Consider the following 26221-nt stretch of genomic DNA (forward strand, 5'->3'; position numbering starts at 1 on the left):
ATGATCACGGCTAAAACAATTCCGTGCGAATCAAGAATTCTTTATGTAAGAATAGAGCTTTATCAGACCGTAAATGCACCACACATTATGTCTCCATAAGATGGTAGCTATAATCTTTCAATCCAATCCCCTAATTTAGTATACCCCCACCAAATCATAAAAAAATAATAACATAGCAAAACGGTGTTTAATTCTGATCATCTAAATTATCAAATGATATTCGCCGAAGTAGTAAATGGGAAGGGAGTTTTGTTATAAAATGTACATAATGTATCTTACTATTTTTCGCTTATATAAATTGATGTTCAAATAAAAACCATTAATACTTATCTAAGCATTAAAAGAATCAACCATTTGTGGTTATATTGAAATCTGTAAAAGACGCATTCTTTTTGAATATATTTCAAAGTAGGTTTTGCTGCATTGGAAAAAAAACATATAAGTAACGCTTTTTCAACAAGCAATTGTTATACTTTTAGTGATTTGTAGAGCGTCAAATCACAATGTTAATGTATTTTTTTAAATTGTAGATTTTATTCATTCATGTAAAACATTTATTACAATTTTATAATAAAATGTATAAAACACTGAGTTCTAGATTCAAATCACAAATCCACCTAAGCTAGAAAACTGCAAATCCGAATATTTTTGTTTATAAAATATTCACTTAACATTCAATAAATATTCCAGTCATCTAGTTTTGGATTTGGGGAAATTCATTCTCCTTTTCCCATAAATACAGATTACCGTATTATTTAATAATCAAACCAAACAGCATGTAATCAAAGAACGCTTGTATCCGCCATATGTAATATTGTCACGTGACATTGTTATGTTTTGTTTGGATTGGGAAGCGTTTATTATACACAATAGAACTCCAGTGTAGTAAGCCATAACTATGAACAATATCATGTCCCAAATAAATAATCTAATTTGTAGATCTGCAATTGGTCACATGATGGTCCGAACATTATTTGTATGGCTCTATTTGTTGACAGCAAATACCGCTAATAATTATCTTGGATAAAATACCTCGTTTAGTAAACGAGGCAATTTTACCCAGCCTCGTTCTGAACAAAATACCTCGTTCCAAAAACAGGACAATTAAAAAAACCACGTTTTGGAACTCCAGAGAAACGAGGTATTTTTTTCACCTCGTTACAACGAGGCAAAATCGGGGCAAAAATTTTGACACGTTTTTTGCCTCGTTTGGACAGAAATGCCGAACGAGGCATTCTGAGGTTTATAGTGTGTAGAGAGAGTTTACCTAAGTGTAATAATTAAATGAATTTTTAATTTTAATTAAGAGTAAGAATTAATAATACTGTTAAACTAATATTGAAATAAAGCTTTAAATTAGGAATAATTAGTTTTTGGTCTGATGACGATGACGTGTTTAATTTGAGGATGAATGAATTTGTCCCAACACAAGTCGTCAAAAGAAGTGCTGATTGAAAATTCTTAAAGTCGGGACTTCTACCCTACTTACAAGAAAAGAAAGTTTTGATGGTGAGAAGATGGTATCTGAAAAAGACCAATGGAAATCCAAGATGATGAATTGCCGAAGTTAAAGTGAAACTGAACTTTAACAATATTAAGTGTAGTGTAATAATATTTTGAAATTAGGACATGTGAGGAATTTAGGAACATTTTAGTTATAATTTTCTGTGTTTAGGTTAAAGTGGAAGAAAACGAACAATAGAACATGGAATTTATTTAGAATTAAACAACAGTGTTATAACTTGTGTCAGTGTATTTATGTTATTGTAGCATGCATAACAGTATATTGATATTGTAGAAGTAGTATTTAACCGGCAACTAAACGTTTTTGGTAGCCTGGTCGTTTAAAATCGGGCAATGACATCATAGTCTGATAATCCAAAATATGTTAATTCCATGCTTTAGGCACGCGGGCAACTGTCCTTCTTGTGCCCATATTAGTACAATGGGTAGTCTCTGTGCAGCTGATCAATCCGTGCAGCAAGTACCTGGTCAATTTCCCGTGACCAGGATAGTGTTACACCCGCGTAAAGTTTTCCTCATAGCACACTGCATGGCGTATACCCGTCTTTATTAGCCCAGTTCGGAGCAGAACAATACGACGTAAAACCCCATATTATTTTATTTCATTTATAGTGTTGACACTATACAATACATTTACCTCATATTTGCTGCAGCGATCCGTCTAATCGACTGAGATACAATACAATTATGTCATACGTATCTGATATACTCGTCTTCTAGGTCAGATTAACTGTCATATGGGAATTGAGATTTGCCATGGTAAGTAGTGAAGTGTTTTTTATTCGCCTGTTATTGTCATTGTAGTAAGTATCAACCACCTTTCCGGAAAGTGAAAGATAAACCATTATGTATTGTAGTCAAATATAATTTGATTCAATTATTATTTATTTTATCACAGTCAAATTTAGATCTTAATCAATTATTTATTTGATCAAAATTTTTTTTTTTTATTGAAGTAAGATTTAAATTTGAACAAATTAGTAAAACATAAAGTTCAATCCATTATTTTATTTTTTATGTTTGAAAATTAAGGAAAAACATAAATTCCAAAGAAATCAAATTGTTACCATTTTAGTTATTATTCTGCCAACTTTCAGGGGGGGGTGGAAAATATTTGAAACTAAGTTTCCTGGTAAAATGAACATTCTAGGAAATACACAATAGCCAGAATAGTAAAGTAAATGAATAGCACACTAAGCCATGCATAGTAAATTTTATGGTAATATAGTAGGGAGTCACGGTGGCTAAGTAGGTGAGACTAGCTTGGAGGTCGAGAAAATTCATCATGATTTTCCGACGTGGTTTCCCTATGTTAGTGGTACAGGACGGAGGGCATGATAAGAACAGCTGTCTAATTGTTCGGATTGGATCGGAAAACCAAGATCCTGTGTGCATGTAAAAGATCCCTGGGCAAATTACCTCAACGCACTTTGCCCGGGGTATTGAATGGATTACCGCGATCATAAGCCGCCTAATCTTGGTATTAATGAATTTTGTGACCGTCCATTTACTGGTACAAGTACGAGCAATGCGATGCAGAAAGAAAAGCGTGATCGCATAGTTGTCTACCTGAAAGTACTGAAAGTAAATAGCGGTGACAATAATTCTAAATGGTTTGTTCTTTGGGTGAAAGAGAAAGGCTTTGATAGGTCTACATGACATACTTCGTAAACCTACAAGTACCAAAGAAAAGGTAAGATTACCAAGTTACGTATCTATTTTATTATCTTTTCACTGATTGTTTCGGTATTTTCATTGATCAGGGAAACTGATTTGACAATAATTTCTGAAACTCAGTTTTATTAAAACATTATATCTAGTCAGTGCAAGTGCCGAAGTGGGGTTTTGAAATTTGCGATTTTTTCGTAGACATTTTTGCCGTTAATATTAGTAGGCTATCCTGTCTTGCAACAGATTCATGTTTTTACGTCCATATTCATAATGATCCCTATTGTTTTTGGTGCATGCCCAACTCCCAGGGACAGAGCCACGCCCATATGTGTCTGCGTGTCGCCTACAGGTCACAATTCTTAATGGATCGTCTTGAATACTTTTCATACTTTTTCCATGTACCCTAAGGATGACCCGTATTATTTTTGGTGCATGCACTACCCCCTGCGACAGAGCCACGGCCAAGTTTTGTCTGTGTCTTTGTGTCGCCTACAGGCCGCAATTCTTTACAGATCCTTCTGAACCTTTGTTTACCTATTCCTTATACCCTAAGGATGATCCTATTGTTTGTGGTGAATGCCCAACCCCCAGGGACTGAGTCACAATCATTTTTGCTTTGTGTGCCTGTGTGTTACCTACAGGCCACACTTTTTAGTGGATCGTCTTGGAACTCGATACAAGTATTCCTTGTAGCCCACTTTATGTTTAATCTTTTGTCCGTCAATAATCATTAACAACATATTGGGATCCAATTCAGTATGATCTAGCATAGGGTTGTACCTATTTATATTGGTAGGGGGTGGCGGGGTTGAAGCCAAATGGTTAGCACGTGCGCGCTGTATCATAAGGCCTGTCATTGAGTCAACTGGCGTGTTTTTGAATCCCCGGTTGTACGTGACATGCAGACGGGTCGCCTGTCCAACCTCGTGGGTTTTCTCCAGGTCCTCCAGTTTCCTCCCACTGCTAAAGACCCCTAAGCGCAAACGAATTATTGAAATAAAAATTAAACCATATGTTAGTCTCGAAATCACGTAGTTTGTGTCGAATGGACGTTAAACCCAATTTCTGTCTCTCTCTCTTTATATTGTGTCATCTGACTAGGCTATGGTATTTAGTAATCCATTTTCTTGCACTAATAATCACAGAGTAAAAATTCACAGAGTGGCGACTGCTTCATTTGCATACAAAATAGGTCGCGCACTGCATCTTGGGTTTTGTCTGTAATGTCACTAAACATGTCGGCTAAAGAAGACGCTTCGCAGTTGAACAGAAGAAAATACTATAATACTATAGATAATAATAACAGCAGTATATATCATCAAAAATTTTATTTTGTAAGAGTACATATTTGGTGAAAGGTGTTTTCATATTTGATTGATTAATTGGCATTATATTGCATATTATGATATACTGAGCGCCATGAAAAACTCATCACTTAGTTTTTCGTATAACAAAATGATCCTGTAAACATATCTTATTTATTTTGCTTCTTATTGTGAACAATATTCAGATGGGAACACATCAATAACAACACATTTGTACACTTATAGATGTTTAATCTGTAATCAAGGGTACAAAGTCAGAGGGGTCAAAACCAAAAGTACGACACAGATGTCAGTAGCGCGTGTGTCCTCCACGGGCCATCATCACGGTAGGCTACAGCATAAACGCGACCCCTGCAAATGCGTAGGGCGGTCCGGTGATGAAATGTGAAGCCTCCCCACACCATTATCACGGCCATCAGCGTGATAAAGATGAAAGCGACTCTCTCATCACTGAAGAGCACACTTTGCCAGTCTACTCTTCTCCATGTCTGGTGTCCTTGAGCCCATATCATACGGCATCTCTAGCTCGATTCCTTCACACGTCCAACAACAAATTACGACAGATTGATGTTTCACAGTTCATGTACTGCACATTAAGTTGAAAACATGCTTTTAAAGGGCTCCCACACAATGCTGCACGTGAATATTGGGGTTTTAATGTGCATCTCGTGCAATTTTTTTTTTCACGGGCCGATATTTTTTGCGTTTGGGAGCATTGTGTGAAACAATAGTTCATAGTATTGCATAATATTATACATACAAAACCACCTAGTAATAAAATATTTGGGAGAAAAAAGTGATGCGTTTTCCATGGCGCTCCAATGTAGAGTACTGAGTACTGTAGGCCTAGAAGTAGATCTATAGGTATACGTCTTTAGGCTATCTAACTTATGATAATATGACCTCTCGCATGTTCTTTTTACATTCTATATTTTGTGTATCGAAAAATGTGATTCTATGTAGGTCTACAATTACTTGTGGTAAACAATTTAAGTGTTAAGTATATGGTATGTTATATACCTTTCCAAATTTCATAACAAAAATATTATTTTGCTCAATTTTCAGTTGCAATAAGCTTTTAATACAGTAAGCCTAATACTGTTAAGCTATTCAAAATCACATTTCCCCTTTTACTGGTAGGCCTTAATCCGAACAATAAAATATTTACTGAAGCACTGTCACTAATTTTAAACCATTCAGTAATTCAAAATAATTTTAATTTACTCTGTTATTATCTAGTAATATTATGCTGTATGGTTAACTTCAGTTTTCATGGCAGATAATTCCATAAGTACACAGTATAAACTAAATTTTCTATTTCTAAATAATCAGTTGACAAAAAAAATCACAAAATTAAAAGTAACTCTGAACACAGATCAGAACTAATGTCATGGATATCAAGAGCAAACTTCAGATTTATAATAATTTAATATATTCTTGTGTAGTAGTGCAAAATGGATAATTTCATAGTATTATGGGGCCTATAAAGTCCGTCAAAACATTACATGACACCCAGAGCAATATGCAAAGTATTCATTCTAAAGTTGTTTTTGGTTTATTCTTGTTTGTAAAAAGAGAAACCAATCAACTCAAATAATGTTCATTGAAAAATTTTATAGGCCTATTTCAAATAGAATTTTAATATCGTTAATTATTTAATTTTTAAAAAAAAAAAATGAAAGCCTACATTAATTAATTAACAAAAATCATAAAAGCACACAGTGAGTCAACGTTGGGGCCAAAGGTATTTTATCTTGGAAAACAACCAACGGCTCAAATCTGTTTATTGGAAAACGTGATATGCCTATTTGAAATTCGATTTTAATACTCTTAAATTATTTTTTTATATTTTAATGAAAGCTTACTTTATTAACATAACATAAAAAAGAAAATCACACAGTAATAAGCTCTAGAAGACAAAGGTAAATCATGTTGATGTTGAGTAAAATAGGCCTTATCCAAAAAAGGGCGTGTCACTTTGACATTTTCAAATGGTCCATTTTAAGGTGTATGGAAATTACATTTCAAATCTGGGAATCGAAACAACAAAAATCGACAATAATTTACGGCCTTATAGACCAATTCATAAACCGTCACAAATGCCGTCTCTCAATTCATTCCGGACTGTACCACGCTTTATCTATGCATGTTTTAAAAATATGAATCATGTTTTATAAATTCCCGAAAAAAACACACAACTAACGTATGATTGTATGTGATAATTCTCGGTAGTTTTGTTACCGAAAATACTATAAAACTACGAAATTAAAGAGATTTAGTTCATCGATATAGATATCGTAACGTCGTTGAGCGAACTGTCAGTGTGCGTTTTATTACAGACAATTTCCAAGATGCATTGCGCGTCGCTGTGTTACTATGCGCCGTAATGCGAGTCGCCACTCTGTGTATTTTTACTCTGTGCTAATAATGGTACCGTAATAAAAGTAATAAGCTAATAATATGTAATAGCCAAAATTTACACTTTTAACTCATCGTAGCAGATTAGGGCTTCCTTTTTTATATTATAATTATAATTTATTATTGTTTTATTAGCATTAACTTAAAACTGCATTACATCCTTATTGGTTTATTTATGTTTCTGATCACTTGTACTCCAATATGGGATTACATTATATATTTTCCCAAGAACTCAATAAAACCAATCAAAAGTATTAACTTTTAAATCACTGACTTGAGAGGACTAATTAAGCTGTTCCTTGTCTTTGAAATACTAAATACCGACAATGGTTTTATATCAGAAACCGATTTTTATTTATTTAGTTTTTTTTCAATCCAGAAAATTCATGAAGCTTAAGGCAGACAAGACGGAGAAAAGCTGGTTGACTGGGAAGGCGACTATAGTAGGGTCTGCCATCAAGAAGATGGAGAAAGTTGTGGGGGTTTTATGGTAAGAAAACACTACTATACATTATCTTGTTATATGTAAATTTTACGCTTTATATTATGTGTCGAAGTTTGTGGGGTGTCGAAGTTTGTGCCTGAGGAGTATAGTTAATTGTACGTAGGGCCAGACATCTGCGGCGAGAAAGTTATGCATGATTTTCAAGCCCGGTTTCTCGATGACATCCAGTTCATATATATTCCGCTTTCATTCTGGAGTCAATATATTGAGTAAATTATTACTATGCCACCTACTGAAAGTAAGTAAGGGTATGTTCAACTCTTGCTGTGATCAGCAGCCTTTAATAGACAATTGTTCACCCACAACTTTTCATTTCTCACATTGAGATAGCTGCATTTAAGCGTCTGTTAAATATTACATATGTGGTACCCTAAATGGTTTGCCAGATATTTCTTTCACAGGTAATGCTTCATAATTGTATTTTTCGTTTTCTTTTTATTTTCAGTATGCGGAGGCTTTAATGGTGGGCGTTCATTCCATAATAACGAGGATGCAACATGTACCAATATATAGAAAATATATTGCTGGGGCATTAGTATATACTATAACCAACACATCAACCCTTTGTGACCCGTCAGCTACATGCCTGAGGCCGAAAAACAAACTTATACAATGGATAGAATGTGACAATTGTGTGCATGGACTGCATGTTAAATGTGCATTGGATCAATGCGGGAGATTTTTAAAGTGCATTATTAAAGTGGGGTCTCAGGTTAGGAGCAGAACAGTGGGACGTTAAACCCCATTTCATTTCATTTATTAAAGTGGGTATGCCCGTCTGTCTGTCCATCACACTTTTTGGAACACAATAACTCTGCTTTTATTGAACTAGACTATTCAAACTTGCTGTATGTGGTTATTAGGTGAATGCTTTAACAGTGTTTGATGATAAGCATTTTCAGCTTAGACGGAGATAAATTCCTGGATTATGACCCCTAAAAATTCCAGTTTATAGCTTGTGGTCCCTATAGAGGTCAGAATATTTATTCGACTTTATAATCTGTTCAAATATATCAGCCTTACATCCTAATGATGGATGAGTTTGAGTTCATTCGACTGAAACTGCCTGACAAAAATGGCAGCTCCAGGTAATTAATACCAGGGTTGTGAACCCTCTAAAGGGTCACAGTTTGTGTCTGATTTTGATGAAACTTATGATTAGGTTGTGGACCCATGAAATGTCTCAATTGTTATCCGATGTTAAAAATCATTTAATATCCGATTGACTTTTTATACACAATGTTTAAGGTCGTCAGATGAAGACGCCTTTGAGTTTTTAAATATTTCTGATAATTACTGCCAGAGTTATGGACCTTTATTACTAGAAGCCAAACAAATTCTACTGATTTTCTATTAATTACCTAATGAGTTGTTACTCTTAATCATATTTTAGTGTATTATAAATGCTTCATTGCGAACAAAAGAAAAAATATGTGACGACTTAGCTGCGGTTTGCGTATGTATCGTTGCCTGGCAGCCTATCTTTTTAGATTGTTCTGTCCATCTCTCGCTAATGTGGACGTATGACAACCGCTTGTTCAATACTGTGTTTTTGTACATTTATATATATTTAAATTAGTGAATAGTTAATTGGGGATTATTTGATATATAGGGATTATTGTTACATGGGGATTATTACCTATCTGTAATAAAGAATTCTTGAAGGGAGATGTTAAATTTGTTGTGGACGTATATTGCCGTCGCCCCTGTCTCTGTGTGTGTGCCTGTGTGTCGCCCCCAGGCTGCAATTCTTAAGTGATTATGATCATCTTGAAACTTTACATACTTATTCCTTATAACCTAAGGATGAGCCCTATTGTTTTTGGTGCATGCCCGACCACAGGAGGCAGAGCCACGCCCATTTCTTGTATTTGTTTGTTTGTCGTCTACAGACCGCATTTCTTAACGTATCATCTTGGAACTTTGCACACTTAATCTTTGTGCCCTCAGGAACATCCCTATCGTTTGGGGTGCACGCGCAGCACTCAGGGGCACAGCCACGCCCATTTTCTTTTTGTGAGTCTGTGTGTCGCCTATAGGCCACATTTCTTAATCGATCGCCTTGAAAAATTTTCATATGAATTCCTTATACCCTAAGGGTGATCCCTATTGTTTTTGGTGCATGCCCCACCCCCAGTGGCAGAGCCACGCCAGTTTCTTGTATATATTTGTTTGTCATCTACAGACCACCTTGAAACTTTGCATACTTATTCCTTCTATCCTAAGGAACATCCCAATTGTGTGTGGTGAATGCCATGGGGCAGAGCCACGCTCATTTTCTTTTTGTGTGTCTGTGTGTGTGTCACTTACAGCCAGCAATTTTATACTTATTCCTTATACCCTAAGGCTGACCTCTATTATTTTTGGTGCATGCCCGACCCCCTTGGACAGAGCCACGCCTAATGTTTGTGTGTCTTGTGTTTCGCCTACAGGCCGCTATTCGTAACAGATCATTTTGAAACTTTGCATACCTATTGTTTTTTGGTTATTGCCCAAAACTCAGGGGAAGAGTCACACCGATTTGTTTTTTGTGTCTCTGTGTGTTGCCTACATGCCACGATTCTTAATGGATCGTCTTTGAACTTGGGATATGTATTCCTTATATACTATTCAAAAAAAGTAGGGGATATTTGATTTTGGGGGCATAATACTAAAATATGCAAATGACTACGAAAAAAGTCACTATAGAACCTAACAGAAGAAACATTTCCAGTTACATGTGACGCCCAAACGCACCAATAGCTACCGCATGGAATGCAGGTGATGCTTGGGATCATCATGGGGGTCCAACCCAAGATTTGCACGACTCTGACTTTGAATGTTACAGTCATTGTGGCATTGAATTCCAGGGTGGAAACATCAGTTTAATTGTTTTAGTGACCAGAAAACAAATTTTGATATGCGTCGGCTTACCCAAAATGAAAGGTTACGTGCCCTTGGCATGCTACAGATCGGCACAACACAGGCGGTTGTGGCGCGGACGATGAATGTTTCTCAGTCTGTCATAAGCAGGCTATGGTCCAGATACCGTGATACACAATCTGTACAGGACAGACCACGCTCAGGTCGACCAAGGGCGACAACTCAAGCCCAGGATCGATTTATCCGTACCTTGGCTTTGAGAAATCGTGTCATCACAGCAAATCAGATCAGCGCTCGTCTTCAAACAGACACTGGTGTGAGAGTGAGTGGCCAGACGATTCGGAATCGACTGCATAGGGGTCACCTTCGCGCCCGACGTCCTCGCGTGATCCCTTGTTTGGGAGATCATCACATTCAGGCAAGACGTCGTTGGTGTAGGGATCGTCAACACTGGGATAATCGACGCTGGAGCAATGTGATGTTTTCAGATGAGTCAAGGTTCACTGTTGATTTTTTGGACAGACGTAGGAGGGTGTGGCGTCGTCGAAACGAGCGCTTCCAAGACGTTAACGTCATCAGACATGATCGATTTGGGGGTGGTTCTGTTATGGTGTGGGGAGGCATCACTGTTGCTGGAAGAACGGCTTTACGTGTTGTTGCAGGGCGTGTTACAGGCCAGTACTACCGGGACAACATCTTGGCAGTCCATGTTGTGCCGTTCGCACGACGTCATGGCCGCCGTTTCATCTTCCAGGATGACAACGCAAGATGTCACAGGGCCAGGATCGTTACAGGTTACCTCCAACAACAGAACATCACCACATTACCTTGGCCAGCACTGAGTCCCGACCTCTCCCCCATCGAACATGTCTAGGACATGCTTGGACAGAGGTTACGTCAACGTCAACAACGTCCTGCCAATGTCCAAGAACTTGCTGCTGCGTTGCAACAGGAATGGGACAATCTGGACCAAAATGACCTTAGACGTCTCATTAGGAGTATGCCACGTCGGATCAATGCTTGTTTGGCAAACAGAGGAGGATTTACCCGTTACTGACTTGGTTGTGATGCTGTGGTAACTTTGCTGTTTGACCCCGGGTATCATTTTACCCTTATAATGGTCAGTCTGTGCCTTACTTAGTCTAACGATCATTTGGAATAAATCGATGAATGTGAACTTAATTTCATTTTGTCATTTGTTTCTTCGTCAGTTTCATTAGGTGACTTTAATAACACTTAAAAATCAAATATCCCCTACTTTTTTTGAATAGTATAGCTTAAGGACGACAACTGCATGTCCCGACCCCCAGGGACAGAGCCACGCCCAATTTTTGTGTTTATCGTTTACAGGCCGGAATTCTGAATGGATCAACTTGGTACTTGGCATATGTATTCCTTATAACCTAAGTGCGTCAACTATTGATTTTGGTGAATGCCCTGCCCCCCCCCCCCCCGGGGCGAGGGCCACAATCCTTAATGGATCAACTTGGTACTTGGCATATGTATTCCTTATATCCTAAGGACATCAACTATTCATTTTAGTGAATGCTCCGACCCCCCAGGGGCAGAGCCACGCCCAATTTTGTCTTTAGCGCCCGAAAGCCACAATTCTGAATGGATTATCTTGGAACTTGGTATACGTATTCCTTATACCCTAAGGAAGGCAACTATTGATGTTGGTGCACGACCCCCTTCTCCTCCATATCTAAATTATTGTTTAAGGTAAAACAATTATGTTTCAACATCAGATCACAACTACATGTATGGCAATGTACGTGTTTTATTGGCGTGTTTATTAATTCTAGTTCTGTGGTAAGTATATCTAAAGAACCAAAAGTTATTTGGGGGTTTTTGCGGGTTTTTTTGTATTTGTTCCCGTCTTGCGAAGGAAACAGGTGAGTATTAAAATGGGCCTGCCCGTCTGTCGGTTCGTCTTCCTGTCTGTCTGTCCGTGACACCTTTTTAAGACGGGGGGGAGGGGGTGGATGGCCGAATGGTTAGCACGTGCGTGCTGTATCATACGTCCTGTCATTGAGTCAACTGGCGTGGTTTCGAATTCCCGATTGTACGTGACAAGGAGTAGGGTCGCCTGTCCAACCTCGTGGGTTTTCTCCGGGTCCTCCGATTTCCTCCCACTGCTAAAGAACCCTACGCACAAGTGAATTATTGAAATAAAATTAAACCAAATGTTAGTCCCGAAATGACCTAGTTTGTGTCGAGTGGACGTAAAATCCCATTTCTCTCTCTCTCTCTCCCCCTTTTTGAGACACAATAACTCTTTCAAATTGCACCAGAATGCTCAAACTTGGTGTAGGTGTTTATTAGGCGAGAAAGCTTACGCTAAACAGAGATTAGCAATTGTTTGGTGTTTTGGGACGCGATAACTTTGCTGTAATTAAGTGTGATTGATGAAACTTGGTGTTATAGTTCGATGATGAGCATTTTCTGCTTAGGCTTAATAGAAACTTCAGTCTGATTGGTCGAGACTTTGGAATACAATAACTCACGATTAATTTGGTTCTAATTGGATGAGAGTGATGAAACTTAGTGTATTGTTTTATTATATCAATACCTTGACTAAGTTCGATAATAAGCATTTTCTATTTAAGCAACTCCAGAAGATAACACGATGTTGATGTTGATGTTGATGTTAGTGGGTACAGTGACAGCACCTATCCCACCAGGTATTTACATTGTATTACTAGAGATTAGTAAAATTAATCATAGCACAGATGGTGCAGAACACTAGGACGTTATAAAAAGACACCGTCTATGAAACGTTATTTTTTCTCAATATGATTTGAGCCGAGGAGGTTCAGTACGTAAGACGCTGGATCGCAAAGTAGATTATGGTCTGGATAAGTTAATTAATTAATGTCTTATTAATAATTTAGAAAACATTTCAGGCCTAAAGAAAGAACTGTAATTGGCAGATTTAGCTCTTGCATAATGTATGTTTAAGTAGGCCGTAGCCCAGTAATCCCAGTAAAGTAGGACGTTAAACCCTGTTTCATAGGTATTAATATATCAATAATTTTATGTTTGTCAAATTTCATGGTTATGTATATTGTATTTTAGATTCTGTGTTCGAATGGGGCAATACAACAAATCCTGTGATCAGTACTATGCGTCAAAGAATTACCCTGGAATGGATATATCAATCTAAAGAACCTGTCAGCAGTATGGTCTTTACACGCTTTAAAAACAGCAAGGATATTGAAGTAAGATCATATAATTTAATGAAACTAAATCATTATTACATACTGATCATAACTTAAAGTCGCTAATTCTCTAACTCAATATCATCCAAAGTCTTCGACACTGAAAACACGAATTATTTGTCAATTTAAATCAACATCGATGTTGTGATTTTACCGGGAAAAGATAACCTTCTGATATCCAATATTTAAAACAAAATAATCATTTTACCATTGGTCACAGGGGAAATGGCTTATTACGCAAGTCAATCTGTACCTCTATCTGGTAAATCAATATTTGCTCGTCTAGTGACACTTCTAATTTATTTAACGCGTTCAATTAGCTGACACTTTATTGTATTGTCCCATATTTTTATCTGGAGAGCATGTGCAATAAATACCTCGGTGTAGACTGGAATAACCAGACGCTACAGGCTGCCACTCGATTTAGGCCTCTGGCGTAATTCGTCGAAGATAACTGATTTGGAATTAGAGTAAAAACCGTAACGATTGAATCTAAATCAGTTTATATTCATTCATATTATATTATATGCGTTGCGACCCATTTGTGTCATTTTCTAGATCCAAAATATTAGCGACTTAGCTCCTGTGAGATATGTTTAATAACTTCTCTTTGCAGTCCTTCATGTTTATAAAATTGTGCGGGAGCCATCAAAAGCTCCTGATACCTTGAATATATGCAGTTTAAAAGTAAACAAAAACTGAAAATAGTTTATTAATCTCCATATTTAGGAGAGCGATTTAGCTAATTTGCAGGAGTCTTTAATGACTCCTTCCAAGGAAAGCCGATCTGCGTCTAGAGGAGCATGAGCGAAAGCTCCCCTTAAACGTGAAGGACTGAGTTTGTCCTATTGCCAATGATTACAGCCATTTTGCCCAGATCAAAATATCTTAGATGTCTTAAATAATGTTACACCTTGATTAATTTTATTTAACTTTAAATCACTTCGGTAACAGAACTTCTACACTAAAAAGAACGTAAATAAAAGCACTTTTAATTTACATCATGTAACTACTGATGATTTTATTTTCAAGCAACTCTGTTATCTTTAATCAGAAAAAAAGTACAGGGCTCGATGAGATCCCGGCAAGATTCTTAAAAGACCGCGTTGACGTCTTAAAAGTTCACATTCAATTTCTTATTAATTTATCAATATCAGAAAACACAGTACCTGATGATTTGAAGCTAGCTCTCTGGACGTAGGAAACTATCGACCTGTAAGTGCTTGAAAAATCTATATACATTCAATTAGTCTTTTCTCACTGAAAACAACATTCTCTATGAGTATCAGTCGGGTTTTCGTGGAAGATACTCTACAGACTCATGTCTGATGCACATTTGTAACACTATTGTTAGTGATAACAGTAGACCGGTTTCGTAAATATATGGTTTATTTACAACGGGAACAGAATATCAAACATCTACAAAATTACAACAGCAATACATAAACTAGTCTATACTGGAACTTAAACTAATATACCGGAACTATCTACGACAGGAACACATCTAACAATCTTGAATCAACCATTCCGCCCCTCTGCCAAGGCAGCGGCTGAACTCGGGTGAGTCCATACACTCGTCCAACCCTTTCTTCTCCTCCCGGCTCCTCTCTCCTGTCAGTGAACTCCTCAATATATACCCTAGCACACATGGTCATACATGCAATTGTCTCTTTTATCTCGTCACGGCATGCCTACTGACCAATGCATATTCCTTTGAAGTAAAGCGGAGCGTGTGCAAAGACCACACGTAGTTTGTAAAGAACACACTGAATCAATTAGATGTTTAATAAGCTCGTGCTTAACAGAAGTTTATATAGAGATGAAAGTCAAAAATCATATATTGTTAAAACTAGCAGAGTTCATTAAGTTCTATGTACCTAAATGATACTGTTCAATTTGGTGAGAAATATAAATCACTTTGTCACACATTTTAGACCACTTGAAAGACCAAAATGCAAAAGGTCTATTTACAAGGATGATAATGCTTGACCTCCAGAAAACATTTGATACTGTCGATCCTGTTGTCTTATGTGAGAATCTAAAACTGGTGGGTTTTACTCATATCTGTCAAATATGAAACAAGTAGTCAATGTTGGTGATACGTTATCCGAACCTGCTTCCATAACCTGTGGAGTGCCCCAGGGTAGTATCCTGGGACCGTTATTATTTCCGAGCTATGTAAAGGATATGGCTATCAGCATCCCGCAATAACGTAAACTTATCTTATACAATATTATTTTCCGACCAGAATCCTGAAGTCGTTTAACAAACACATAGTTGTGGTCTTGATTCCTGTTCAGAATGGCTTATCGATAATAAACTGTCGCTCCATCTCGGTAAAACCGAATGTATTCTCTTTTGGCCTAATCTTAAACTAAGTCATATTAAACAGTTTATAATAATCTGCAATAACTATACCGTAAAAACAACGGATAGTCTAAAATATTTGTGTCTATATTTTGACAAATACTTGTCTGGTGAGGAAACTGATAACAATATTATGCCTATGCAAAAAAACTAAACATATACATTGTTCTGCACTTATTCACTGCCACTTTGAGTATGCCTGCTCAGTCTGGTATGCTGGTGTGAATCAATCATTTAATAATAAACTACAAGTTGTTAAAAACAAGGTTCTTAGATTTGTACATGTGCCCGGACGTAGAGATCGTGTTTCATATTCATATTTCAAAATACTAAATGTTGAAAACCGAGTTAAACATGCATTATGCAAGAGCTAAATCTGATTATTGCAAGTTTTAATTTAGGCTTCAGATGTTATAGAAATTATAAATTAGATCTTTATTTAAACAACAAGACCAAAATCAACTCTGTAGACCCACGGATTGCTCGGCTACATCTCGGATTTAAATAGGATTTCACTAATTGATTAAATCAGATAAGGGGTAACCTGATGAAAATACGTCAGTTAGATCGAGGCTAAATGATAGAGTGTACTTAGCGAGGCCGCTGCAACGCGTTTCCGTACGCCATTGAAAACTTTACTTGATAATCGAGATATGTAGGCGGAGTTAACGCCTGTCAATCAAACGTTCGGCGAAGGTGAAGACACATTTCGCTACCATTTCTAGGCAAATATTACAACGATGATAACTATGTTCAGAATAAAGTAATTTGACTGAATTTTTCAATATATTCTTCTTTCATCATCTACTTTTGAACTGTTATAGCAAGAATGGCCAACTCTCTATAAATATCTCCCATAATGTATCTTTAAATAGTTAAAAGTAAATAATTTACATAAGATTTTTCATAATAATTGTCCATCATACCTTAAATCAAAATTCAAATACTCATCAACACGGTACAAGATCTAGTTTATTCAATTTTTCTGTTCCAAAATGCTCGGGTAGAGATCAGTTCACATCATTTAATTATATCGCCATCAGTATCTTGAACGATTTACCGAATTATATCACTATACAGCTTTAAAGCCGTAGTCAAGAAGTATTTATTGTCAACAGATTATTAATCTGTGATACTACAAGCTTGTTTATCTACTATTAATAAAATTGGTTGATGTATAACATGTAGACATGAATATATTTAATTATTTGTGATATATTGCATAGATTGGCATATTTATTAAGTTTTGTATCCTTATGATGACCTGATGCGACCTTGACAACTCTGGACCCGAGTTTGTGGCACTGAGTTTGTTTTTCAGCGCGTGAAACGATTAAATATATGTTCGATCTATTGTTAATGCTGTATTTTTTATAGTTTATAGAAATAGCATGTATATGAGTAAATGATTGCGTGTTGATGTCATTGGTAGATATGTGTAAATGGCTCTATGTGTAAATGATTGAAGGTTCCTGTAGGAAAATGGACAAAGGAAGGAGGATTTAAAATAGAAATAGCATGTATATGAGTAAATGAGTGTGTGTTGATGTCATTGGTAGATATGTGTAAATGGCTCTATGTGTAAATGATTGCAGGTTCCTGTAGGAAAATGGACAAAGGAAGGAGGATTTAAACCGGATCCCTTCATATCAACTGAATTGACCCTTAATACAGTTCACATAAATGGAACGAATGAGAACAAAGTATCTCTGATACTAGAAAATCCTATTCATATAGACTACGACCTCCAGTACAACTGTCAAGTAAACTTTGGCGATCCAGTAAAAAGGGATAGTTTATCAATTGAATTGAGAGCGCTGAGTAAGTAACAGTAATTTAGTAGATTATTGACGGGTACATGATTCAAAATGCGATATAATAAAATATAGAAAGAAAAAATCGTGAGTATTAGACAATCAAAAGTTGGAAATAAAAATGCGGTCGATGAAAGTAGAATTTAGAAAGACGTTTTACGGGTAAAAATTATAGATGTCCACCATGAAAATACCCTTTTCATATAAGAATTTGTGACAGTATTGCGTCTTTATGGTAGGTTCTTGACGACAACACTGGTTTAACTTCAAATAATACTTTTATTATGCTTCTAACATATCATGTATAAAACTTAAGACTCTGTAATTAGTGTGCCAACTCCCAACTCTTACATGACCGTTGTCCGTCTTAACTCGAGGCCTGCCTGATCTCAAGTTAACTTCTAGACGCCCCCGCCTAGCCTCTTCTGTCGATTCGTTTATATTCTGGGTTTATAAACCCTTCTAGACAAAGGATCCGATCTCATTACACATCTGGCCACTGTAACATATCAGATTTAACATTCAGTACAGTTTGATTATCGGACAAAGGAAGTTAAATAAAACCGACCAGCCACAAGTTGATGTTACATAATGACTAATGAATGCCAGCAGGACCACCAGGCGTGTCGATAGCGGACAGGTTGATATTAAGATCGATTTCGCAGGTCAAGATTGCACGAAGCGTCTATAACATCTGTCGCTATGTAACAAATTTTCGCTTAGTCAATCTGTTGGCATGGAAATATAGATCGCAGGTTCAAATCAAGCTTTTACCTCCATCTTACACGTGATCCGCCATGTTGGACGAAATATACAAATAAGTGACTTTAACATGCAGATAAAACAATTGGCAGCAAATAAATTGTTATCATCTAGTTTTCTTTCATCTGACGTAGATATTTACATTATTTCCTGAAAGTCTTAAATTGATAAAGGTAAAAGGAAATATACAATATTCCGTTCTCATTTTCGAAGATTGGATGCAATAGAAAATGACTACTGCGATTTTCTAGTTTAAGCTTTCCTTGTTCATGAAGCCCGAAAGAACTTTGCTTATCCAAATATACAGAGGGTCTCATTTCATGTCGATATTCAAGTTATTTGCATGTAAGTTTTCAACTAATAATTTAAATAAACGATATTACCTCGGGATATTCAAGAGTGCTTAGAGGTACTCCTGGTAATAAGCCCCGTTATGTGGAGATTATCCCGAGTTATTAACGGATTACCAGATTGAATGGCGAGATGTTAACTAATATTTATCCAAATGACTCATATTAATGTAAATTTATTTCCTAGGACCATACTGGATAAATCCTGAAAATGAAAAGTATGCTACCTTGGAAGAAGATGTTACATTTATTTGGGAATACAGATATCCTCATCAAGCACTTGCCGTGTTTATAAGACGAGAAAATAACAGTGAAAGTGAAATGGTGAACCTCAATTTACATTTAATTAACACCCTAGATACTTTCTGTGTTATGTAAGGTGTTAAAGGGCAGGAGGTCACGGTGTTTAGAATGGGTGCAATTAGAAGCTGTATGCAATGTACTATTCTCACCACTGCCTTCTCTATCGTATGTGTTAAGTTTTGCCCTGTCGCCTAATCAGTTCACCGAGGAGGCCCCTTTTCATTTATCATTCTCATCTGGGTTGACATTTCATAAAAAAAAGATGATCCATGATGTCCCTACTCTTTAGTTTGTACCATGTAATTATAAACTTCTTTTACCGAACAGTAAATAACATTCATAAAATTGGGTCTATATGTGGCCGATAACGTCATTCGTAAAAGTGATCAGAATGTTTAATGTTTTTGAAGGTTGAGGTAGGATATTGGTATCAGGATGAATTTACTGATCAGGGTCAGTTTATCAATAGAGTGGTCCTTACAAAAACACCAAATGAAGATAAAACTAGTGAAGAGATCAATCTAACATTGAAAAGAGTCTCAGTGGAAGATTTGTGGTGGCAGTATGTCTGTCGGTTAACACTGGGTGATGGAGAGCAACTATTAAAAAAAACACTTTTAAAAGGTACAGTAAACATTATTATAGTAATTTATGTTATGGATATGATATTGTTAAAAAGAAAAATTTTAAAAGGTAAAGTACACATAATTACAGTCATTTGTGTTGTAGATATGATATTGTTAAAAGACGTAGTGTAAATATCGGAATAATAATTGCATGGTAGGTTGTTGTCTGGTTTGTTGGCGTGCACGGGGCAGTCATCTCCAGCAATCACCTGTTGTATTGCCGAATCCCAAATCCCGAATCCCGTGCACGCTGTATCATTAAGCCTGTCATTGAGTCAACTTGCGTGGTTTCGAATCCCCGGTTGTACGTGGCAAGGAATAGGGTCGCCTGTCTATTGGCGAATCACGAATAACGAGCCAGCACGTTATTCGGGATTCGGCAATACAACAGGTGAGTTCAGGAGATGACTGCCCCGTGCACGCCAACAAACCAGCCAACACCCTATTCGCTCAAGAAACGGTCGTCTCCTTGTTAGTCGGTCACCCAACGTTCACTTACCCCTACGGTCGGGGGTAGAGAGAGAGATAAGGAGAGAGAGATAGAGACAGACAGACAGAGAGAGAGAGAGGCACAGGGAGAAAAAAATGAGGTTTAACGTCCACTCGACACAAACTAGGTCGAGACTAACATATAGTTTAATTTTATTTCAATAATTCGCTTGCTCGTAGGGGTCTTTAGCAGTGGGTGGAAACCGGAGGACCCGGAGAAAACCCACGAGGTTGGCCAGCACGTTATTCGGGATTCGGGATTCGGAAATACAACAGGTGAGTTCAGGAGAGGACTGCCCCGTGTATGTCAATAAACCAGCCAACACCCTAGTCGCTCGACAAACGGTCGTCTCCTTGTTAGTCGGTCACCCAACGTTCACTTACCCCTACTGTCGGCGGTAGAGAGGAAATGGTCGGATGCAACAAACCAGCCAACACCCTATTCGCTCGACAAACGTTCGTCTCCTTGTTAGTCGGTCACCCAAAGTTCACTTACCCCTACGGTCGGGGGTAGAGAGGAAATGGTCGGATGCAATGTAGGTCGTTCTGTTTTAGTGGCGAATCCCGAATCCCGAATAACGTGCTGGCTCGTTATTCGTTATTGGCGAATCCCGAATAACGAGCCAGCACGGGATTCGGGATTCGGCAATACAACAGGTGATTGCTGGAGATGACTGCCCCGTGCACTTACCCCTACGGTCGGGGGTAGAGAGAGAGAGAAAAAAAAATGAGGTTTAACGTCGACTCGACACAAACTAGGTCATTTCGAGACTAACATATAGTTTAAATTTTATTTCAATAATTCGCTTGCTCGTAGGGGTCTTTAGCAGTGGGTGGAAACCGGAGGACCCGGACAAAACCCACGAGGTTGGAAAGGCGACCCTACTCCTTGCCACGTACAACCGGTGATTCGAAACCACGCAGGTTGACTCAATGACAGGCTTAATGATACAGCGCGCACGTGCTTGAACATTCGGCCCCCACACCACCCCGGAAGTAGAGAGGAAATGGTCGGATGCAACGTAGGTCGTTCAGTTTTAGTGCCGAATCCCAAATAACGTGATGGCTCGTTATTCGGGATTTGCGAATAACGAATAACGTGCTGGCTCGTTATTCGGGATTCGGCAATACAACATGTGAGTTCAGGAGAGTACTGCCCCGTGTATGTCAATAAACCAGCCAACACCCTAGTCGCTCGACAAACGGTCGTCTCCTTGTTAGTCGGTCACCCAACGTTCACTTACCCCTACTGTCGGCGGTAGAGAGGAAATGGTCGGATGCAACGTAGGTCGTTCTATTTTAGTGGCGAATCCCGAATAACGTGCTGGCTCGTTATTCGTTATTGGCGAATCCCGAATAACGAGCCAGCACGGTATTCGGGATTCGCGAATCCCGAACCCCGAATCCCGAATAACGTGCCAACTTCACGTTGCCTTATATGACATTGAATAATGTAAATACCGGAATTGGCGTAGTTGATATGCGCACAAGTGTAACAAGTATTTGTAGTAAACTAATTGATTTTCCAGATGGGGCCGGGTAAGTTTGATAATTTCTTTTTTTCATTTAATAATAGCTGTTGAATGTTGCCATTTTATTTTTATATCAGAAGAAGTGAAGCTGAATACTGTAACGTCTAGAGCAGATTCACGGACATCAACAGCTACCAGATCACCTGTTGGTTACAGTACAGTAATACTTGTTATTGTCTGCTCTATTATCTCTCACATCTCAAAGGACTAGTAAGTACTTGTTACTACTTGTTATTGTCTCCTATATTATCTCTCACAACTCACAGGACTAGTAAGTACTTGTTACTACTTGTTATTGTCTCCTATATTATCTCTCACAACTCACAGGACTAGTAAGTACTTGTTACTACTTGTTATTGACTAGTAAGTACTTATTACTACTTGTTATTGTCCCACAGGACTAGTAAGTACTACTTGTTACTACTTGTTATTGTCTCACAGGACTAGTAAGTACTTGTTATTACTTGTTATTGTCTCTTACATCCCACGGGACTAGTAAGAACAAATAATACTGCCTGTTATTGTCTCAGGGTAAATTTGATAGGTTGAGTGCAAACAACAGTGTCATCAGCCAATTTCGCTATGTGAACTCTTTTAACATCAAAAGAATATTAACATAATTATTGCAAAAGGGGTCGAAATGAAATGGGGTTTAACGTCCAACTGTTCTGCTCCATACAGTATGCTATGAGGGAAATTTTGCCCGGGCAGCGGCGCTACGGCCTACTCTTATATCGAATTCCAACTGCCAGGGATCTTTTACGTACACGCCAATGTGTACACGGGACCTCGGTTTTTCGTCCCATCCGAACGACTAGACAGCTGTCCTTGTCAGGCCCTCCGTCCTGCATCACTGACAAGGGGAAACCACGCCGGAAAATCTGGATGAACTTTCTCGGCCAATGCAGGGATCGAACACCCGACCTCCAGGCTAGCGAGCCAGCGTCTTACCCACTTAGCCACGTGATCCTCGCAAAGGGGGTCGGATTATTATACACGCGTGTATTGATCTATAATAATAACTCATTACAATTATATAATGTATTGAAGTAATTAACTGTGTTTATATATTTCAGGGTTTATCCTACGTTGGTGATGTTATTGTTATCTTAACATCACCTTTGTTAGTTATCTTCTGGTGAATTTTTAACATGCATAGGTTTGGAAAACCTCTGTGTGGGTTAAAAATCCTGTTGGTCCATTTCTTATTACAGTTACTTATTTGAATAAGTTTGTATCAAACAATTTAAAATGTATTTTTGGTATATATTTTTATACGCCCCTGTCCGTCCATCCACAATTTGTTTGTGGACAGTCTACTGGTTACAATTTTTATCCGATTTCGACGAAATTTGCAATATAGGTTTCTCTCCCATCGACATCGGTTCATGCAAATCCGACTCTTAACTTGACGGATGCGACCCCTGGTCGTAGGAAAAAAATCGTAGTTTTAGCTTGTGGACCCTGTAGCGGTAACATTTCACATCTGACTTTAAAAAGCGTTTAATTATATCCGTGGTGCATACTATATCACGGTTACACCCTAATGATAGTTTAGTTCAAACTTTGTGAACATCTGACCGAAACTTCCCGACAAAATAGCCGCTACTTGTACGCAAATAGTGTAAAAGTATCTAATACCAAGGTTGTAGATCCTGGTTTACGATACGAAACTTGAAATATAGGTTTATCTCCAAAAGATCTTGGTTCCTTTCGATATTTGCGCATATCGGACCGTAACTTTCTGGGTTATTGCCCCTGATTGTACAAAACATCGCGTTTCGTTTTACCTTGTTCTCTATCCATCTCTTGCAAATTGTCCTACACTCTAAAAAATATCCATTTTTTATGTGGCCGAATTCCGTAATTTAACACCTTTTTTTCTGTTAATCGATGGATTTTTTGGAGAAATTGTGTTAATTGTCTGAATTATTTCTTCAAATTACGTGTTTTATGTATTTCTGTGAAATACTCAGTATTAAACAGGAAATTTCCGTGAAATTTAGGGATAAAATGTTTTATTCCCTTCTATAACGGACTTAATTCTGTTATTTTACGGAATAAACAGTGGAATGACAAGGAAGTTCCGTGAAATTTAGGGATAAAATGTTTTATTCCGTTCTGTAATGGACTTAATTCTGTTGTTTTACGGGATAAACGGTGCAACGATAAGTAATCGTATACATATATAATCATTCCTAATAATCATCATGTTATAGTATTCATTTCAATTTATTAACCATAATATGAAGAATCATATTTTGTAACGTTTGGTATATTAATTGACATGTATATCTAATTTCCATTATTTATAAGATCTATAAAGTGTATTGTTATTCATCATACGGTAATCAGATTGTAAGTATTTTCATAAATATGTATAAGTATGTTTTAATGCTGCGGGTGTTAAAGTTGTAATATCTGGTAATCAAGCACGCTAAAGTCCGGATAGTACAACCGGTTGGCCAGTGTAAATCGGTTTTTGTGTCTATGGCAGAGTCTGCATACCTGCGAATTGATAATACCGCAAACATACATCTGAAAGCCTCCAACCACTGACGAGTAGTGGTTTGTGATACCTTGCTCTCGATTCTTATAATAGCGAAAAGAGGTTACGTTTAAAAATTATTTGCGATATCACTTCGGTGGAAGCGGACGTTAAATAAAGCTATTTCACGCACGCGTATAAAGTCAATGGTTAATTCAATGAAATTTTTATCACCTTCATGGTCAGGAAACAAAATTTACCAGGATTTTTTTTTCTGTATTTGAAAATGGAATTTATGTTAATTGAAGGAATTTCTGTAAATTACAGGAAAAACAAATACGGATAAAATTTTCCTGGTAATTTTTGTTTCCGGAATTTTTTACGTTTTTTCACGGAAATTTTTGTTACAGTGTAGCAGCTGCTGGTTTATTTTGCTATCAAAATGAGAATTTGTAAATATATTTTTTTTTCAATCTATATTTCTACATATATTGTTGTATAGAGACTTATATACGATGTAATACTACATATAGTGTAAGACTTATGTAAGATGTATTGTGTATCTAGTCATTATTATATAAACCACCAGTCGATGACTAACATAGTAGGTCCCAAGTCCTTCAAGATGGAGGGGGATAATTTATTTTATTCTTTTATATAATAAATAAATATGTTTTAAAAATTCACTCGTTATGAATTATGTTTCAAGCCTTCCAGTATATGCTCTCCTCGTGATGTCAGGCAATTTATACAATTGGAGTATTTGGTTATTAGAAAGTTGAACTGGGGGAGGTGATTCATATTCCGGAGTAAGTTCCGATTCGGAAGGCGGGGATAAATGACTATTTTAAATATGAGAAATGATGGTTTAGCGTAATGTTTATTTTGAATGTAAGATATGATGGTTTAGGTAATGACTAGTTTAAATATGAGAAATGTTGTTCAGTTTAAATGTAAGATATGGTGGTTTAGGTTATGACTGGTTTGGGTGTGAGATATGATGGGGTTTAGTAATGTTCAAATTTATAATTATTCGACTCAAAATACGAGATATTATTGGTCAATGAACCTTTTCGGTTAATAAATATCGAATTAACTTCACGTTTAAAAGGCATATGACTCTATTCTTTGGAACCTTAGAATAGACGAAACTAGGTCTTAAAACACATATTAATGTAATACCAATCTATATAAAGTAATTTTAGCACAGCGTTCTCTGGGGATTGGTTGATACTTGGTGGAGATGGTGATGCAGAATAGGAAATGGTGGTTTTCAGTACCTAATGGATTGATGCTGGAACGTAGTGGCTTGTGCGACATGGCGGATTCGAATAATTGTTGGTTTCACTTCAGGAGATGTTTGTTTAGAATGGCGATTGGTTTTATTGTGGAAGGTGGTGGATAATAATGCACTATTTTTAGTGTTGTAGATGGTCGTTTAGATATCTGATTGATTTCTTTGTGTAAAATAGATCGTTGTTTAGGGTAAATTTTGTTTTGAATTTGAGAGATGATGGTTCCTTTGGTAGTGATATAGTGGTTTTAGAATAGTGGTTGGTTTGATCATATCTTTAAAAATAACGCATATTCCGTTGTATAATCCACCACATGTCCAAGTTTAATGTTAAATAGGTAAATCAAGGGGAGTTAAATCTATTTTATGATTAAAGTCGATTTGAATTAGTATATATATATTGAAAGCTTTGTATGATAAAACATTGGTAATCCGGGAACTTGAAAGTAATTCCAATGGCGGACTTCGTCATACATCCAATTCTAGTAGGGTACTGGAGTCTGCTGAGATTTGCCAAGTGCGTTATGCGGATGACTTTTTAGAATGGCGGAATAAACATCAAATCAACAATCTATTCTTCGTATTTCAATTTATAAATCTGCACGGCGCATAATCCGCCGCCGTTGTAAGATACCGAGAGAGACAGAGACAGAGACAGACAGACAGTCAG

General features: G+C 37.2%; 1 protein-coding gene and 1 long non-coding RNA gene across 5 annotated transcripts in view; both read left to right on the plus strand.

Moving 5' to 3' along the window:
- Positions 1–25358, plus strand: part of LOC126816426 (uncharacterized) — a 51418-nt gene extending 26060 nt beyond the window's left edge. The window contains exons 1-8 of one of the 3 annotated variants that reach the window (XM_050542968.2): positions 2236–2283; positions 12915–12989; positions 13384–13526; positions 17489–17714; positions 19007–19143; positions 19533–19746; positions 21847–21979; positions 22846–25358. In XM_050542968.2, the coding sequence (XP_050398925.1) occupies positions 2262–2283; positions 12915–12989; positions 13384–13526; positions 17489–17714; positions 19007–19143; positions 19533–19746; positions 21847–21979; position 22846 (951 nt within the window). In that variant the 5' untranslated portion in view covers positions 2236–2261 and the 3' untranslated portion in view covers positions 22847–25358. Of the gene's footprint in view, positions 1–2235; positions 2284–11770; positions 12118–12914; positions 12990–13383; positions 13527–17488; positions 17715–19006; positions 19144–19532; positions 19747–21846; positions 21980–22845 lie in introns of those variants that run through there. The other 2 variants (XM_050542969.2, XM_050542967.2) reach the window with 2 other exon arrangements.
- LOC130012152 (uncharacterized) lies at positions 2713–9111 on the plus strand. 2 transcript variants are annotated; one of them, XR_008787492.1, is made up of 3 exons: positions 2713–3217; positions 7318–7428; positions 7889–9111. It is a non-coding gene; the product is annotated as an uncharacterized LOC130012152 (long non-coding RNA). The 2 variants fall into 2 exon arrangements; XR_008787491.1 differs by lacking the exon at positions 2713–3217 and having other exon boundaries at positions 6115–7428.
- Positions 25359–26221: the final 863 nt, after the last annotated feature.

This window comes from Patella vulgata, chromosome 3 (assembly GCF_932274485.2).
Source record: "Patella vulgata chromosome 3, xgPatVulg1.2, whole genome shotgun sequence".
Lineage (NCBI taxonomy): Eukaryota > Metazoa > Mollusca > Gastropoda > Patellidae > Patella > Patella vulgata.